Raw genomic sequence first — 19,023 nt, 5'->3', positions numbered from 1 at the left:
CTTCCAGGTCACTTACCCGTTCTTCTGCCTCAGTTATTCTGCTATTGATTTCTTCTAGAGAATTTTTAATTTCATTTATTGTGTTGTTCATCATTGTTTGTGTGTTCTTTAGGTCTTCTAGGTCCTTGTTAAATATTTCTTGTATTTTCCCCATTCTGTTTCCAAGATTTTGGATCATCTTTACTATCATTACTCTGAAGTCTTTTTCAGGTAGACTGCCTGTGTCCTCCTCATTTGTTTGGTCTGGTGGGTGTTCCCCTTGTGCATCTGCTGTGTATTTCTCTGTCTTCTCATTTTGCTTAACTTACAGTGTTTGGGGTCTGTGTTTCACAGGCTGCAGGTTCATAGTTCCCGTTGTTTTTGGTGTCTGCTCCCAGTGGGTAAGGTTGTTTCAGTGGGTTGTGTACCTCTTCCTGGTAGAGGGGACTGGCGCCCATGTTCTGGTGGATGAGGCTGGATCTTGTCTTTCTGGTGGGCAGGGCCACGTCCAGTGGTGTGTTTTGGGGTGTTTGTGAACTTACCATTTTAGGCAGCCTCTCTGCTAATTGGTGGTTTTGTGTTCCTGTCTTGCTAGTTGTTTGGCATAGGGTGTCCAGCACTGTAGCTTGCTGGTTGTTGAGTGCAGCTCGGTCTTAGCGTTGAGGTGGAGATCTCTGGGAAACCTTTCCCTGTTTGATATTCCGTGGGGCCAGGAGGTCTCTGGTGGACTAATGTCCTGAACTTGGCTCTCCCACCTCACAGGCTCAGGCCTGACACCCGACCATCGTACCAAGACCCTGTCAGCCACACGGCTCAGAAGAAAAGGGAGAGAAGAAAAAATTAGAAAGTAGGAAAATAAATAAATAAAATAGTTATTAAAATAGAAAAAAATTATTAAAAATAAAAAAACTAGGAAGTAAAAAAAAAGAGAGAAAGAAAGCAGAGAGCAACCAAACCAAAAAACAAATTCTCCAATGATAACAAGCATTAAAAACTATATTAAAAAAGAAAAACAAAAGGACAGCCAGAACCCTAGGACAAATGGCAAAAGCAAAACTATATAGACAAAACCACACAAAGAAGCTTACACATACTCACAAAATGAGAAAAAGGAAAAAAAAAAAAAATATATATATATATATATATATATATATATATATATATAAAAAATTTAAAAAGGAAGAGAGCAACCAAATCAATGAACAAATCTACCAATGATAATAAACTCTAAATACTAAACTAAGAATAACATAAAACCAGAAACAAATTAGATGCAGAAAGCAAACCCCAAGCCTGTAGTTGCTCCCAAAGTCCATCACCTCAATTTTGGGATTATTTGTTGTCTATTCAGGTATTCCACAGATGAAGGATACATCAAGTTGACTGTGGAGATTTAATCCGCTGCTCCCGAGGCTGCTGGGAGCAGCTGCCTCTCTTCTTTGTTCGCACAGCTCCCAGGGGCTCAGCTTTGGATTTGGCTCCACCTCTGCGTGTAGGTTGCCTGAGGGCATCTGTTCCCCGCCCAGACAGGACAGGGTTAAAGGAGCAGATGATTAGGGGGCTCTTTCTCACTCGGGCTCGGGGGAGTGAGGGGTACAAAATGAGGGGCGAGCCTGCGGTGGCCGAGGCCGGCGTGACGTTGCACCAGCCTGAGGCGCACCATGTGTTCTCCCAGGGACGTTGTCCCTGGATCACGGGACCCTGGCAGTGGCGGGCTGCACAGGCTCCCGGGTGGGGAGGTGTGGATAGTGACCTGTGCTCGCACACAGGCTTCTTGGTGGCTGCAGCAGCAGTGTTAGTGTCTCATCCCCATCTCTGGGGTCCGCGCTGATAGCTGTGGCTTGAGCCCATCTCTGGAGCTCATTTAGGTGTTTCTCTGAATCCCCTCTCCTCGCTCACCCTGAAACAATAATGGTCTCTTACCTCTTAGGCAGGTCCAGACTTTTTCCTAGACTCCCTCCTGGCTAGCTGTGGTGCACTAGCCCCCTTCAGGCTGTGTTCATGCAGCCAACCCCAGTCCTCTCCCTGGGATCTGACCTCCGAAACCTGAGCCTCAGCGCCCAGCGCTCACCTGCCCCGGCAGCTGAACAGGGAAGCCTGTCAGGCTGGTGAGTGCCGGTCGGCACCCATCCTCTGTGGGGGAATCTCTCCGCTTTGCCCTCTGCACCCCTGTTGCTGTGCTCTCCTCCGTGGCTCCGAAGCTTCCCCCCCGCTACCCTGCGTCTCTGCCATTGAAGGGGCTTCCTAGTGTGTGGAAACTTTTCCTCCTCCACAGCTCCCTTCCAGAGGTGCAGGTCCCGTCCCTATTCTTTTGTCTCTGTTTTTTCTTTTTTCTTTTGCCCTACCCAGGTGCGTGGGGAGTTTCTTGCCTTTTGGGAAGTCTGAGGTCTTCTGCCAGCGTTCAGTAGGTGTTCTGTAGGAGTTGTTCCACATGTAGATGTAGTTTTGATGTATTTGTGGGGAGGAAGGTGATCTCCCATGTTTTACTCCTCCCCCATCTTGAAGGCGCCCCCCCTTTCGTTGTTATTTAATTATTATTATCATTAAAGTTTTTTCGAATTCTTGTGATATCTTCTTTGATCCATGATTATTTAGAAGTCTGGTCTTTTAGAAGTATGGGGGTTTTCTATATAGTTCATTGATTTCTCACTTAATTCCATTATGAATCAAATACACTATGTATGATTTCAGTCCTTTGAAATTTACTAAAAATTATTTTATGCCACAACATGGCTTATTTATCTTGATGAGAGTTCCATTTATACTTTTAAAAATGTTGTTCAATTGTAGTGTTACTCTAAGTGTCACTTAGGATCATTGATGGTATTGTTTAAATCTTGACTCTGTCTAATTTCTTTCTATTTGTTATACCAGTCACAGAGAGGAGGGTTAAAATCTCTTAACTGTGACTTTGGATTTGTCTGTTTTTCCTTTTAGTCCTGTCAGTTTTTGCTTCATGTATTTTTTTTTTTTTTTTTTTTTTTTTTGCGGTACATGGGCCTCTCACTGCTGTGGCCTCTCGCACTGCGGAGCACAGGCTTTGGACGCGTAGGCTCAGCGGCCATGGCTCACGGGCCTAGCCACTCTGCGGCATGTGGGATCTTCCCAGACCGGGGCACAAACCCGTGTCCCCTGCATTGGCAGGCGGACTCTCAACCACTGTGCCACCAGGGAAGCCCCTGCTTCATGTATTTTGAATCTCTGTTATTAAGTGGTGCACATTTAAATTGTCCTGCTGATGAAGTGACACTTTTTATAAAATGTGTCTCATATAAACATCACCATATATTCTTATTTCACAGGTGGCATGGTATATTTACTTTTACCATCCTTTTACTTTTGGTCTACCTGCATCTTTAAATTTAAAATGTGTCTCTTGTGGATACCTTTCTATGTCTTACTTAATCTAACAATCATTGTCTTTTCTTTTTTTTTTAATGTATTTATTTATTTTTGGCTGTGTTGGGTCTTCATTTCTGTGCGAGGGCTTTCTCTAGTTGTGGTAAGCGGGGGCCACTCTTCATCACAGTGCGCGGGCCTGTCACTGTCTTGGCCTCTCTTGTTGCGGAGCATAGGCTCCAGACACGCATGCTCAGTAGTTGTGGCTCACAGGCCCAGTTGCTCCGCAGCATGTGGGATCTTCCCAGACTAGGGCTCGAACCTATATCCTCTGCATTGGCAGGCAGATTCTCAACCACTGCGCCACCAGGGAAGCCCAACAATCATTGTCTTTTAATTGGAGTATTTAGTTCCTTTATAATTAATGTAGTTCTTAATAATCATTGGGTTTGGGTTACCATTTTTCTATTTCTTTTTTGTCTGTGCTATCTGGTTTTTGTTCCTCTGTTCCTGATCTTCTGACTTCTTTAGATTAATCGAATATATTTATATTTGAATCCACTCTGTTTACTCTCTTGAATTTGTAGCAGTATCACTTAGTATTATTTTCTCAGTGAGTGTTCTCGTGATTACAGTGTATATCCCCTATCATCATCTTCTATTTAGAATGTTACTTAAATTGTAATATTTTACAACTTCATGTGAAATATAGGAACTTTACAAGACTATAATTCCATTCACCTACCTCTGTCGTTTGTGCTAGTGTTTTCATATATTTTATTTATAAATATGTATAAACCCCCAAATGTTAATTTTTGCTTTAGACTTTGAGGTTTTTAAAAAAATTATTTTAAAGAATTGAAAAGTAATGTTTTGTATTTACCTACCATTTTTTCCATTTCTGCTCTTCTTTTCCTGTAGACATTTGTCCAGTTGTTTTAGCACCATAAGTTGAAGATACTTTTCTTTCTTCATTGATTTACCTTGGTTTCTTTGTTGAAAATCAAGTGATAAGGTATATGTGTGTCTAACTTTTGGTCTTCTCTAAGCCAGTTCAGTGACTTCATTTCAGATAATCTGTTTTTCAGTTTCATAACTTCGATTTTAAACTCTTTATCTGATAAGTCCAGTATCTGGTTTATATGTAGTTTTGCTTGTGTTAACTTTAAAGTCTTGATTATGGGTCAGTTTTTCCTACTTCTTTGCATGTCTCATGTTTTTTTAGTTGGATGCTGGATATTGTATATAAAATAATACTAGAGTGTAATATAGATAATATTTCCTTATGAAAGACTCACCCTTTTCTTTCTCTGGTTGCTAAGTTGGGGATCTAATCTCTTCCATATATTAGGAGTTGAGTTGAATAGGTGATAATTTAATTCTTAACATCAAATCACCTCAGGTTTTAAGGAGGGGCAGTCCCCTACCTCAGCAGGTCTTTCAGATATGAGTATGGTGAGACTGTAGGATCTCTCACTGCTTTGCAGCCTTTGCCTGAAACTTCCTGTGCTAGCATGTACTACTCAGCTAAAGACATGAGGGTTAGAATTGGCTAATGAAGAAGACTGTATCTGTGGTTGGGCTTCTCAGATTCCAGTTGCCAGCGTGTGGCCATTAAAATTTCAGCTGGTTTCTCCTTTGGCAAGTACAATCCTACATGTGTTTGTGTCCTAACTTGGCAGATACTCCCAGCAATGAAAATGGTTACCACTCTCTACTTAAATAGGAAGAGCTCATCCTTCTCTAAACTACTTCACTTAGACTTAAATGGATCTATAGTTTTTGGGTCACTTTTTGGTAAAAAATATAATTTTTTTTAGTGTTTCTGATATTTTCTTATTGTAGGAGCAAGGTTTTTTCCAACAGTCTTCTACATTCTAGCCATAAGGGGAACCCTACAGAAGGTACAAATAAAAACACAAGAAGAGCAACTGTATTCTCATTATGAACATAATTCATGCTTGTAGAAAATTTGGAAATACATAGAACATAATAAAGAAACATGAAGGAAGTGTGTATTTTTAAAGTGGAATTGACATAGTACCTATTTCTTTTATTTTTGCTTAATCTCATTTTTACCGTTCTATGTCAAATGAAAGTTAAACAGTATTTTACAGGTTAAAATTATAATGCAGCATTTTGAATTATGCAACAAGTGGATGTTCATTATAAAAAATAAACAGGTAAAACAAGAAACTTTAAACGTTATATGTAATTCATAAAAAACAGTACTGCAATGAACATCATAGAAAGATAGGTAGAAAGTGACAGAGGAATTTGCACCTAGGATCTCAGATTCTAGAAATTCTGTTCTTAACTACTGCACTAGACTTCCTCTGGCTCGTTTCAGATGACATGGGGAGAAATGCCTGCCTTTGCAATATATTGCTGAGGTAAGACTTGTTTGGTGATTAGGTAGGGATATGGTTGAAGGAATAATCCATCGTGATTCTCAGTTTTTTGAAGGGTTTGTGAATGCGATTGGTCTGTGTATTCAGTAAATGAGATTCTTTTAAAGCATATGTTTAAGCCTTTTTTGGTATAAAAACAAAATCGTAGATAATTTTAGTTCTTCGGGATTATCTCTGTAATATGAATGCAAAGAAGATAAAACTAAATGATTTTAAGGCCTTTAACTTTCCTGTTCTTCCATATATGCCTTTTGAAAGAATAAGTCTATTTTTATTTTCTTATTTGAATGATAGTAACTTATGGTTAGTTAACACACTGAAACTTATAAAAGTAAAATATACATTTCTTTGCCGTTAATTTTGCTCAAGAAATTCAAAGTAATTTTAATATTTCTCAAAAAGTTATAGATACTAAGCATGTAACTTATCTCATACCAAAATGAATTCCATTTAGAGAAAATGCTTAAATTAAAAAATGAGACTCTAATTTCTAGGACATGGCATTGAAGAATTTTTAAAATAATCTGAGCAAGAACTATGCAACATATAAAACCATAGAAGAAAAGGTTGATAAATTTGAATATATAAAATTTAAAATGTTACCACTACACACCTGTTAGAATGATCAAAGTCTGAATTCTGCCAAGGATGTGGAGCAACAAGATCATTGCTGATGGGAATGCAAAATGAATGGTACAGCCACTTTGGAAGACAGATTGGCAGACTCTTACAAAACTAAACATACTCTTCCCATGTGATCAGCAGTCATGCTCCTTAGTATTCACCTAAAATAGTTGAAAATTTATGTACACACAGAAACTTGCACATGGATGTTTTTAGTGGCTTTATTCATAATTGCCAAAATTTGGAAGCGACCAAGATGTCCTTCAGTAAGTGAATGAATAAATAAACTGTGGCATATCCAGACAATGGAATGTTATTCAGTGCTAAAATGAAAACTGCTAAATAAAGGCATGAAAATACATGGAACATTAAATGCATATTACAAGTCAAAGAAGCCAATCTGAGAAGGCTACATACTTTATGATTCCAGCTATGTGATGTTCCGGAAAAGGCACAAACAACTATAGAGACAGTAACAAGATCAGTGATTGCTAGGGGCTAGAGGGCAGGGAGGGATGAACAGGTAAGCACAGAAGATTTTTAGGGAAGTGTAACTATTTGGTATGAAACTACAATAGTGAATACATGTCATTATACATTTGTCAAAATTTGTAGAAAGTACAGAACCAAGGATGAACCCTAATGTAAATTAAGGGCTTCGAGTGATAATGATGTCTGTGTAGGTTCCTCAGTTACAATAAATTGACGTTGTGGCACGTGACTCTGATGGCAGGCGAGGTTATACATGTATGGGTATATGGGAACTCTTGTAAATTATGCTCAATTTTGCTGTGAACCTAAAACTCTAAAAAATAATGTTATAAAAATTTGTTTTTAACCTTGAAAGACCTACCAAAACAAACCAAAAATCTTGGGGAAATGTTTGTAAATGTATGACAAGCCTAATAACTGATTTCTAAATTTAAAACTTACAAATAAAGAGGAAAAAGACAGTAGTTAATAGAAAAGGGACATAAAGAACATGAGTGCACTATTTATAACAAAATAAAAATAAGTAAAATTTTTAAATATCAGAGTTGCCCCATTTAAACCTTTCAAATTGTTATATGTCAGAAGGTAGTGACATGGCATGAAGAAACGCTCATAAACTGTTGGTGGGTCTAAACATTTTGGGAGGGTACTTTGGTACTTATAAAAGTTTAACCTCACATTCCTTTTGATCTAACATTTCCTTGTTGAAAAAATGTATCCTACAAATATCTGCGAACTTGTATGCAAGGTTATGTGCACAAGGATTTCTCTAGATGTTTTAGCTGCAAGTAATAGAAACTAGCTTTAAATAGTGAGATCATTACTTCTCATAACTGGAAGTTCCAGACTTCAGTAGAAGCATGTATATATGAATAACTAATAGGTTAATCATCATTTAACCTGGCTCTGTTTAAGAAAAAAGTTTCTAAAAACTTCTGTTAGCTAATAAATTTTTAGCTTAATTTAACTTCTAAAAATTTTATATATGATTTTAATCGACTTTCCTTTTCATAATATATAGTTCTAACTTTTATCACATCTGACTGGACTCCTCTTAGTCTAAATTAATGAACTGTGACTCTACTAGTCACTTCTTATAAGTATTTAATAGAGGGAGTAAACAGTTAAAAGATGAAAAATTGGGCAGTTTCCTCCATTTCTAATAGTGGCTTTGTTTATTTTATCTCAGCTTCAGGAAACAGCAGTGAGTTTTAGTTCATTGTTCTAAATATATTTTGACCTTTCATAGCTGTACCTGTTGTGACTTGCCAACAGATTTTTCAAACTGAAGAATAAAAAAAGAACATAAGAACTTTGTTATGGAAGGCTGTTCTGTCTTCTCAAAAATCATTATCACCTGTTCTTTATTTTTGATTCATTTGTTTATGTGGAAATTGCTGTTTCACCTGTGTTGCCTGGTATTTTAGGTCATGGTTATAGTGTGGAGAGGGGAGAGGTCCACAGGGGGCATCTGACCTTATTCTACATCTATGCCATTGCTATATTTTTAAAGCTTGGGGGCTGTAAGTCATGCTTTTTTGGGTAACATTTTCAAAATATGTAGAGAATAATGATAAGAAAACAAAATTTTTCCTACAATTATAATATTATTTAACAACAGTTTATAACAAATATGTTTTAAAATTTAGTTGCATGAAATTGAGTGAAGTAATCTCAGTCACTGTTTTTCTTGTGTCTGTGGTTCTTCCTTCTTTTTCTTATTTTATGTGTTTGTGCCCCCTCCTCCCTTATTTTCTTGATTAGATTTTAGCAAGTTTACCTAAAACTGGAAGAAATGAATACTTTTCTAATAAATATAATTTACTGAAACTGACTCCAGGAAATAGAGCTGCCTGAACAGTCAACCTTCATAGAAGCAATAGAGAAGTGTCTTAGAATAAACCCTAGAAAATTTTTAACTGCAAAGAATTTCACATGGGAATTCTACTGAAATATTAAAGAATGTGTTATTCCAATGCTAAGTAGTTTAAATAAACTGTTACAGAGCATAGAAAAGACTTAAATCTTCTAGCTTGTCTTTATGAGACAGCGTAACATTTGTGCTTGCAACATAAATCTGCAGACCAGTATTGCATACGATTATTGATTCAGAATTCCTAAATAAAGAATTTTCTGTCTCTCATCCTCACAGCCAGCATCATACTTAATGGGCAAATACTAGAAGTAGTTCCTTAAAGTTAAGAGTAAGCCAAGAATTTCTGGTATCACCACTGTTTTATCAAAATGTGACATACCCCAAAATGATTGGTAAATTATATCACATAAAAGTTTTTTTTAATACTGCTTAGTCAAAATTGGGATGAAGAATCATAAGCCAGATGACCAAATATTTACATCCCATACCATGAAAGGACTAATATCACTAAAACAATAAAGAGCCTTCTGTAAATCAGTGAGAAAAGTGATCAACACCACGATAGAAAATTGAGCAAAAGAAAAGAACAGACTATTCACAGGAAGGAAATAAAATATAAACAAGTATTCAACTGCTCAGTGTCATTTATAAGAGAGATACAAATTAAAACTATACTTGTTAAGACCTTGTTCTTACTTATCAACAATAGCACATGAGCCTCCCCTATTTATGTTGTTGCTGGGAATGTAAACTGGTACAACCTCTATAGATGACAATTTTGGCAAAATTTATCAAATTACAGATGGACAACCCTTTGATTTGGCAGTTTCTCTTTTAGAGCCTACCCTTAAGATACAATTGAGAATGTGCATAGTGTGCGAGATTAGTTATTGGAATCTTGGTTCTTAAAGCAAAAGATTGAAGATAACCTGAATATCCATCAATATGGGATCATAATATTCCATAATGTAATGTTATGCAGCTAATAGATGAATGGATGGATGGATGGATAAATAGATACATAAGTAAAAGGGAAACATATCAACATCTCTGATAGAATAAGTAATATAAAAGCAAAGTTCAGAACTGTGTTACCATTTGTACATAAAAAGCAGGAGGCACAGAACACAATATATTATATGGTTTGAAGAATATTTCTGGAAAGGTACACAAAGAACTGGCAACATTGGATGCCTTTGGAAGAGGGTAGCTTGAAGCCAGGACTTTTTTGTATCTTTTATCTATTGAAGCTTCCAAAATTAAACTTCCATTAAGCAGTTGTATATTTTGAATCCTTGGTATGTAAATTATCTGTGTATCATCTGTGACCATTACAACCAGATACAATCAGTTTTATTATTTATTTGGTTAGAACTTATGGAAATACTTTTACAGCTGGTTTAAAATTGAATCTTTTGTTTCAGGATCTCCAGCAGAACTATCTCCTACTACTCTTTCCCCTGTTAATCATAGTTTGGGTAAGTTGCAAATACTTTTCCCCTACTGTTTTTATACCTTTTTAATTAAATGTCCTTTCTGGTAATTATTTTCCATATATATGAGAAAGAGATCCCAGCGAATAATCAAATGATTGTTCAACTTAGTGCTTTCTAAAAATGATACTGATAATGTGCCTCAATATTACTAAAACTCTTTTCTCCTGGCACATACAAGAAGTTAATAACCTTTTTATTCATGGAAATCATATTCATGAAAAATGTTCTTATATGGCTAGATTTTTATGTATATATTTAGTTTCTGATGTATTTTATAATAGCAATTATTCATATGAGATGTGTGTATAAATATATATAGACATATATCACTCACATGTACATGTAGTATGGGAGATGATATATATATGTGATAGCTAATACCTATGTATATATGTGTGTATACGATCTGTAGTTTATTCTTGGTCTTCATTTTACCTCACTATTTCACAATTTCTTTTCAGTTTCTACACATTGGAATTTGTTCTACAAAATTGTCATTTTTTTCCCATGATATTGCTTATGATGCATTTTAATCAAAATGACAGCACTTAAATACATGTGATCCTCATTTTCCCATGAAATATGTAGATTCTTTTGATTTATATTCTGTTTCCACTTGCATACTGTATGTTTTCTTTTTTTTTTTGTATGTTTTATTACTTTCTGTTTCTTGTGTATATTTGGGTTTTCTATTTTTGTAACTAGGGTAACTCAGTGAGAATCTCATGTTAAAATAGACAAATGTCAAAAATATGTTGTATTTTGTATCCTATCATGACATCTTTTTTTCCCCTGTGGCTTTTGACTCATTAATCTTTGCTTCAGCTTTGTTCTACTCTGTCCTACCCAAAATTAACTTTATAATGCAAATTGACTGTGGCACAAGCAGGGTAAAACTACTGTTAGAATAAATGATCCACCATAAAGTCTAAGAAAGCTGTTTGAAGATTAGAATGACTTAATGAGATAGGGGATATTTGAGAAATTGAAAATCTGGAGTGCTCTTTGGAATCTGGAGTTCGTGATGTAGATGTTAAGTCTGTTTCCTGGGCTGTTGCCAGTGTAGGCTGGCATAGAACATGTAAAGGTGATGATATTCAGTCTATTCTTGGCTTGAGGTGGCTTGAATTATTCACACACATTTCTTTTATGTGTTTGTTTTTTCTGCCCCAGATTTGCAGCCTGTTACTTACTCAGAACCTGCATTTTGGTGTTCAATAGCGTATTACGAATTAAACCAGAGGGTTGGAGAGACCTTCCATGCATCACAGCCCTCACTCACCGTAGACGGCTTCACAGATCCATCAAATTCAGAGAGGTTCTGCCTAGGTTTACTCTCTAACGTCAACAGAAATGCTACAGTAGAAATGACAAGAAGACATATAGGTATGTTTTTTTCCCTTATGTGAAAATCCAGTGCCATATACTCATCATGTGAGCATTATGTGGTTTACCACATCAAGAGATTGTGTGCAAAAAAGCCTGCCTTCTCTCTCCCACCTTAAGGGCAGTCATGTTGAAGTGCACAGCTTCACAGCTTTTAGTAGATCCTGGTGATCCTTCTGTCTGTGAACTTTTATCTTGAGCTTCTGTTAATTTGGCACCCTCGATACTGGGAAGTCCTTCAATAAATGCGTGTTAAAATAACTTTACTCTGCTGAGCCTCTACCAGTCATAAAATTGTCATGTTCAGATTTTAGGGATGTAATTTTAACAAATCATGAGTTTTATTTTCAGTTTGTTTACATCTCCTAGTTTTTTCCCCCTTTCAGTGAATTCATATGTCAGATCTGCACACTGTTAATCTGATGCAGGATATCTAAAACAAGAACGACCATTTAATTTGTTCAAAAATAATTCATAGAATCTCAAAATGTGGTAATCCCAGGCACCCTTTCAGCAAGTTGGTGAGGTAAAAACAATTTTCACAGTGGTACTAAGATGCTGTTTGCCATTTTCACTCTTGTTCTCTCTTGACTGTACAGTGAAGTATTGCAGAGGCTTACAAGGCTTACGATTTTACAAGGAATTAAACATAGACTCTGATGAGAATTCTACTGTCTTCTCTTAAGCCAGACATTAAGGATATTTGCAAAAATATAAAACATTGCTACTCTTCTCACTAATTTTTTCTTTGGTTTGCAAAATAGTTATTTTTCACAAACTTGTTTATGTTAATATGTAGTGGGTTTATTATTTTGATTTTCAAATGAATTAATTTTTTTGAATCTCAGTTTTCACACATAATATGGTAAGTTTGCATAGATGTAATCCACATAAACAACAACTCTTTGGGTCGTCAGTAGTTTTTTGACAATGAGGTAAAAAATAGTTTGAGCGCCACAAAAATAACTAACATAGTTCTCATCACCTTAAAGTAACTTCTTTTGATAATAATTTGCTTCTGTTCATTTAATTAACCATCACCTCCTATGAGAAATAATGCTGATCACTAAAGAGTCAATGTGATATTGCAAAGTGCTAGTGACTTCAGAGGTCTGTTAGTTGGCTCCATGTGGAATTTCTCAAATCTTGCTTGATGTGTATATTTTATATCATCTTCCTAAGGTACTCAGGTATCTTATAGGTGAGGAAGGCCTCTGAATATCTGCCCTCTTTTCAGTAAAACAGTTCTGATTTTTCCATGTTCTAATTAGGGCTCTGCATAAACATTTAACAAAAGGTTTACCCTACCTTATTTACTTCTGTACAAAATTTTAGAGTGTTGTAATTATTGGATTATCTTTTTTTACTTTTGATTTCTAGTTTATTGGGTGCTTTTGATCAGAAACTATAGCCTGAAAAATCTCTACTTTTTGGACTTAATGTTTTCCTAATGGTCAAGTGAACAACTTTATTTTTTATATAAGTATTCTGTAGTCATTAAGAGAACTGGGCACCAGGTTCCATATTTATGTAGTAAATCTGGCTTGTTGGTTTTTATTAATTTTCTTTGCTGCGTAACATATTACCACACATTTACCAGCCTAAAACCACACAAATTTACTGTGTCGCAGTTTTTGTGGGTTAGGAGTCTCCTCAGGGTCTCACAAAGGGAAATCAAAGGGTCAGCTGGGCTGTGTTCTCATCTGAAGCTTGAGGTCCTTTTCCAAGCTCACAGGTGATTATTGCAGAGTTCACTTCCTTGAAGTTGTGGTGCTGAGATCCTCATTTCCTGCAGACTGTAAGCTAGAGGCTGCTATCAGCAACTAGAGGCCACCTGCGTGGCCCCCTCCATCTTCACAGTCAGCAGTGAAGACTCTGTTGTGTTGAATTCCTGTTGCTCACACTTTGAATCACTTTCACCAGGGCCAGCCCAGTCCCTTTTAAGGGCTGTCACCTGATTAAGTCAGGCCCACCAAAGGTAGTCTTAGTTTCTTATGGTCAGTTGATTTGAGAACTTAATTACATCTGAAAAATCCCTTTAAGCAGTATGTAGATTAGTGTTTGATTGAATAATTGAGAAGATAAATACACCGGGGTGAGAATCTTAAGTGCTATCTTAGAATTCTGCTTTTCACAATTTTTTCTTTAATCCTTATATTGCTAATATTTTATGTATATTTGATCTGCTCATATTTTATGTATATATTTGATCTGTCAAATTCTGAAAGGTATATTAAAATCTCCCAATATAATTTTTTCTTATCTAATTCTGCTTATATAAATAGGGACCTAGTTGCCCCCATAATATATATAGTTATAAAAGGGGCAGATGACTCTGATCTCTTGATAATTTTTATTACCTTTTTTCTTAACCATAGTGGGCTCTTTAAAGAAATACTGTTTATTATAATGAAGGCATATTAATCCAGACATTAGTTAATTCCTTCAAATGAATTCTTTTATTTATTTAGAAATAACTGTAATTTGTATAAAATTCTTTATTTTGCTATCCATTCACTTTTCTGCGTTGCTGAAGTATTTTTGATAAGCACGTATTATCTTTACAAATCAATCAAATCATTTTTAAAAAGTACTTGGAAAAATGTACAGTGGTATGTTTCAAAGTTAGATTTCAAAAAAGCATAGCTATGGAAAAAGTCATCAAAATACTTTATGTCATTTTACTATCCTCTGAGAAGACTCTTTGAAAGTCATGCTGAAATAGTAAATGTTGTAAAACTGATTCCATATATATTTTGTTTTAGGAAGAGGAGTGCGCTTATATTACATAGGTGGAGAAGTTTTTGCTGAGTGCCTAAGTGATAGTGCAATCTTTGTGCAGAGCCCCAATTGTAATCAGAGATACGGCTGGCACCCTGCAACAGTGTGTAAAATTCCACCAGGTATGGATACAACAATGTAAATAAACCTATTGTATCAACTTGCTGAGTTTTTCTTTGCTATTACTTTTAGGAATCAGGAGATGATTTGCATGCTCATATTCTAAAATCTGTAGCCCTTTTAAAATGATTTTCTAATAGTAATATTCTTTTTACATAATTTTTAAATCTTTTTCTCAATCGTAGGCTGTAACCTGAAGATCTTCAACAACCAGGAATTTGCTGCTCTTCTGGCTCAGTCTGTTAATCAGGGTTTTGAAGCCGTGTATCAGCTAACTAGAATGTGCACCATAAGAATGAGTTTTGTGAAAGGGTGGGGAGCAGAATACCGGTATGAAATACATATTCGGTTCTTAAATTTCCACAACGTAATTCTTTTTTCTTTCTTTGTATCTTCTGAAGTTCATGTGTATTTATTTTCCTTGAGGTTTATAGAGTCAGCAGATCTTTATGTAAAATAACAAAAGAAAGTTGGAGGCCTCTGGATTCAAAACTGTTGCAAATTCCTGTGCTGGCATTATGGAACAAAGAATTAAAACGTGTATGGACGGGTACTGTAATAGAATGCAGAGTGTTAAATACCATAAATGGCATATTGGAAGGGTTATGTCAGTTCATGGAAGGAGAGATGTTTCGCTGGGGCTGGGGGAGGTAGTGATGACACAGGGTCTGGGTTCTGAAAGATGCCTAGGATTTCGGTAGTCACAGGTTTGTGGGGTGGGAAGTGATGATCCTGGCAGTAGAGTACAGTTCAGTTTGACTGGAGTATAGAAAGTAAAGAAGAATAAGGCTGGACAAATAAGTTGAGACAACTTCAGTATAAGGTTAAAAGGTGGAACTTCATTCAGTAATAGAAGGGAGTACTTGTTAGGTGCCAGGCACTGTGCTGTGTTTTAGGTGCAGTATCTCACGCCTTTCAACATGGCTAAGAATTACTGTTGCTGTCTTTATCCTTTCTTTATAAGGTTGCAATCTTTCTAAGGTAAAAAATGGTCCAGACTAATATTTATTTGGAAATAGGCTTAGAAAAGATTTGATAGTTTGCCCAAGGACACATTCTAAGTGGTAGAGACGGGACTTGAGGAAAGCTCTGCTTGACTCTTAACCTCTTCTCTAAGGATAGTAAGTAGCAGTTATGTAATTGAGTTTTACCAAAGCTAATCTGTCATCAAGGGGTAAGATAGATTACGCTATTGATAAATTAAACAGTTGATTGGATTCCACAGCAAAGACAGGGAATACTTCATCAGCATATTAAAGAATGAAAGTATAAGTGAAATACTTAGTCTTTCTTCAGTTCACATTGCTTACTGTCTGAATGTCTGCTTAAGAAGATATTCATATAGAATGGTAATAGTACTCCTGTTTCATTCAGCAGTTTGGGCCCTTCTTCAGAATTTATTTCATTTCATTTGAACTTGATTCCCTGTATTAAGTTTTGTGAGGTGTATGACTTTTGTGATGGTGAGATTTGAGATCTACTGGTTTGAATACTTTTATAAATATATGTGTTATGTATGTATATTCTAGAATGAAGACTTGTCACTATTTTGTCCAAGTTATGTTAGTAGAAGAATTCACTTTTTGACTTTGCTGTAGCTCTCTTTTGTTTTAATCATTTCCGCTTTGAGATGTGATAACTTTAAAGAATGCTGAGGTTTTTTTTCCCTTTGATAAAAAATTATCAAATTGTTAATAAAATTAGATTTTATTGATATTAAATTAGATTGATAGTTGATATTAAAATTAGATTCAGATAGTACCATCTGATACCAGTTTATTAGGTCAGACATTTTTTTTTTCTCTTCAAAAGATCATAATGTTGAAGAACATGGTAGAAATTCAGTGGAATTAGATATGAATTGCATAGGTCAGGGAGAATTCCATGTATATCTGTGGGTCTCCTGTTAAGACCAGTTTTGATTGGTAGAGAGAGATACTGCCCTTCATTCACTGTGGACTCTGCTGTTCTTTAACCCAGAGCTAATTTAAAATCTATATGAGAAGCAGTAATATACAGTATGTTTTCATGGATAATGGAGTCAGGTACATCTACTTTGGATAATAAAGTAGTTTCCTTTAACATTTACAGATCAAAATAAATCAAATACCTATGTATCTGTGAACTGTGGAACCTTTTATCCTTAATGACACTGGTGCGGAGGAGATAGATCTAATGGTTGGATTTCTAAAACTATCTTTTAGTTTCTTTACTGCCAGCTTGATTGCTTAGCGTAAAAATCAGGACATGTAGTAAGCAGGAAACATAGATGTGTAAAGAATTCATAGTTAATTGAGAAATATGTCTCAGTTAAGTGAATTAGTACTGAAACGAATAAACAGTTGGGGGACACATAATGTGTGTCTCAGACCCTGAGACAAGGGTTTGCATGCAAGAAGTTTATTCAGGAAATGGAGGGAGCACTGGTCAGGAAGGAGGAAGTAGGGAAGAGAGGTAGGGAGGAAAGGCAGCCAGTACCATTCTTAACCCATCTACTCTAGTGGGTGGGTCACTAGAGCTGTTCCCTTAGGAAAACTTTGGAAAACAGTAAAGAACACACAGAATTATCCCACCCAGAGGGAAGGGAAACTGGACCTTTAAATGCCAATTCCTGTGTCATTGCTTGAGGTCTATTCCTGGGGATGTTAATTTCCTGGCACTTCTGATCTGCTATATATGTGGACGGAGCAGAGAAGTTCTCAGGCACAGAAATGCAGATGCCTACAATTGGAAATTGGCTAGACTAGAACACTGAAAATCTGAAGAGTATAGTGGGGCACTGACACCATCTGCTACAGAAAACCACATCCTTTGAAATACAGTTTTAAATCATATTAAGCATGTGTCACATGGAGGTGAAGAGTTGATAATGGCCTTTTCTCATGTTTGAAGGGCTGTCATGTCGAAGAAGCAAGCAGACTTACTGACTTATTGTATATAATAAATAAGAACTAAAATCAGTATGTGGAAGTGACAGGATGTCATTGAACAATTTGCGATTCCCAGAGGGTAGCTCATTTTGTTTGAAGTACTAAAGGTGCTTCTTAGTAAAAGCCTGCATGATTTTGCTAAAAGGGATGTTGGTTGTTGGCTTTGTCAGGGAAAGTTGAACCCCAACTCTTAACGTTCTGTGATAAGCTTGGGTCAGAATTCTCTTTTGTTTTGCTATACTTTAAATTTGAATCCTATTCCATTTGGACTTCATTTGCTATTTGAGTATCTTCTATGCTGTGGATGATTAATAAGTAGGGTGACTTTATATATTCTGGTTTGCTTGGGACAGTGCTGGTTTACGTCTCTTGCCCTGGCAGTGATTATTTATAGTGACTACATTCTCTCTTAAAGGTGTCCCATTTTGGACGGTAAATATAAGGTTACTCTACTAATTTTAATTTGAGGGGAAAACAGTGGTTTTTTTCTCTTTAAAAGAAAAAAAGTCACATAAGTACTTTGAGGATTAAACAGTTTTTAAAATAGTAGATATGCAAACTTGATACTCTGTCAGAAAAGAATCTAGGTTTTAGTATATATTGATACAACCTTTTGATTTATCTAAATTCTTCCATAGCCATGTTATTCTTTTAATTTCATAATTATTTTCTTGCATTCTTTTAACAGAAGGCAGACAGTAACAAGCACTCCTTGCTGGATTGAACTTCATCTGAATGGACCTCTACAGTGGTTGGACAAAGTATTAACTCAGATGGGATCCCCTTCAGTGCGTTGCTCAAGCATGTCATAAAGCTTTGTCACCAGTCAAGTCCCATCAAAAGACTTAATGTACCAACTCTTCTGTCATAGTATTTGTGTGTGGTCCCCGTGGACTGTTTACTATCCAAAAATTCAAGAGAAAACAGCACTTGAGGTCTCATCAATTAAAGCACCTTGTGGAATCGGTTTCCTATGTTTGAATATTAGATGGGAAAATTAGTGTCTAGAAATACCCTCCCATAAAGGAGGAAGAGAAGATTTTAAAGACTTACTGATGTCTTGTTGGGCATAAAACTGAGTGTCCCAAAGGTTTATTAATAACAGTAGTAGTTATGTGTACAGGTAATGTATCATGATCCAGTATCACAGTATTGTGCTGTTTATATACATTTTTAGTTTGCATAAATTAGGTGTGTGTGTGCTGCTTCTTGATTTAGGCAAGCCTTTATAAAGTTACAGTACCTAATCTGTTATTCCCACTTCTTCGTTATTTTTGTGTGTCTTTTTTAATATATAATATATATCAAGATTTTCAAATTATCATTTAGAAGCAGATTTCCCTTGTAGAAAAACTAATTTTTCTGCCTTTTACCAAAAATAAACTCTTGGGGGAAGAAAAGTGGATTAACTTTTGAAATCCTTGACCTTAATGTGTTCAGTGGGTCTTAAATATTCATTCTTTTTGTGTTTGTTTACTTATTGCTAAAACCTTACGGAAATTTTTCCAGACCTCTCCTCCATTTCCACTTTTGTCCTGATACCAAAACAGTGTAGCGTGACATCCATCACCAATAATGGTTGCACTGAT

At 36.0% G+C, this 19,023-nt stretch overlaps 1 protein-coding gene across 1 annotated transcript in view; it reads left to right on the top strand.

The window, feature by feature from the left end:
- The window catches only part of SMAD2 (SMAD family member 2), a 95,227-nt gene extending 76,485 nt beyond the window's left edge, over positions 1–18,742 (top strand). The window contains exons 8-12 of the mRNA XM_060029011.1: positions 10,146–10,199; positions 11,391–11,603; positions 14,369–14,506; positions 14,690–14,834; positions 18,123–18,742. Of these exons, the coding sequence (XP_059884994.1) occupies positions 10,146–10,199; positions 11,391–11,603; positions 14,369–14,506; positions 14,690–14,834; positions 18,123–18,246 (674 nt within the window). The 3' untranslated portion in view covers positions 18,247–18,742. The remainder of the gene's footprint in view (positions 1–10,145; positions 10,200–11,390; positions 11,604–14,368; positions 14,507–14,689; positions 14,835–18,122) is intronic.
- Positions 18,743–19,023: the final 281 nt, after the last annotated feature.

This window comes from Delphinus delphis, chromosome 13 (genome assembly GCF_949987515.2).
Source record: "Delphinus delphis chromosome 13, mDelDel1.2, whole genome shotgun sequence".
In the NCBI taxonomy this organism is placed as follows: domain Eukaryota; kingdom Metazoa; phylum Chordata; class Mammalia; order Artiodactyla; family Delphinidae; genus Delphinus; species Delphinus delphis.
The sequence above is the reverse complement of the archived record's forward strand: the minus strand, read 5'-3'. Positions and strand labels throughout refer to the sequence as shown.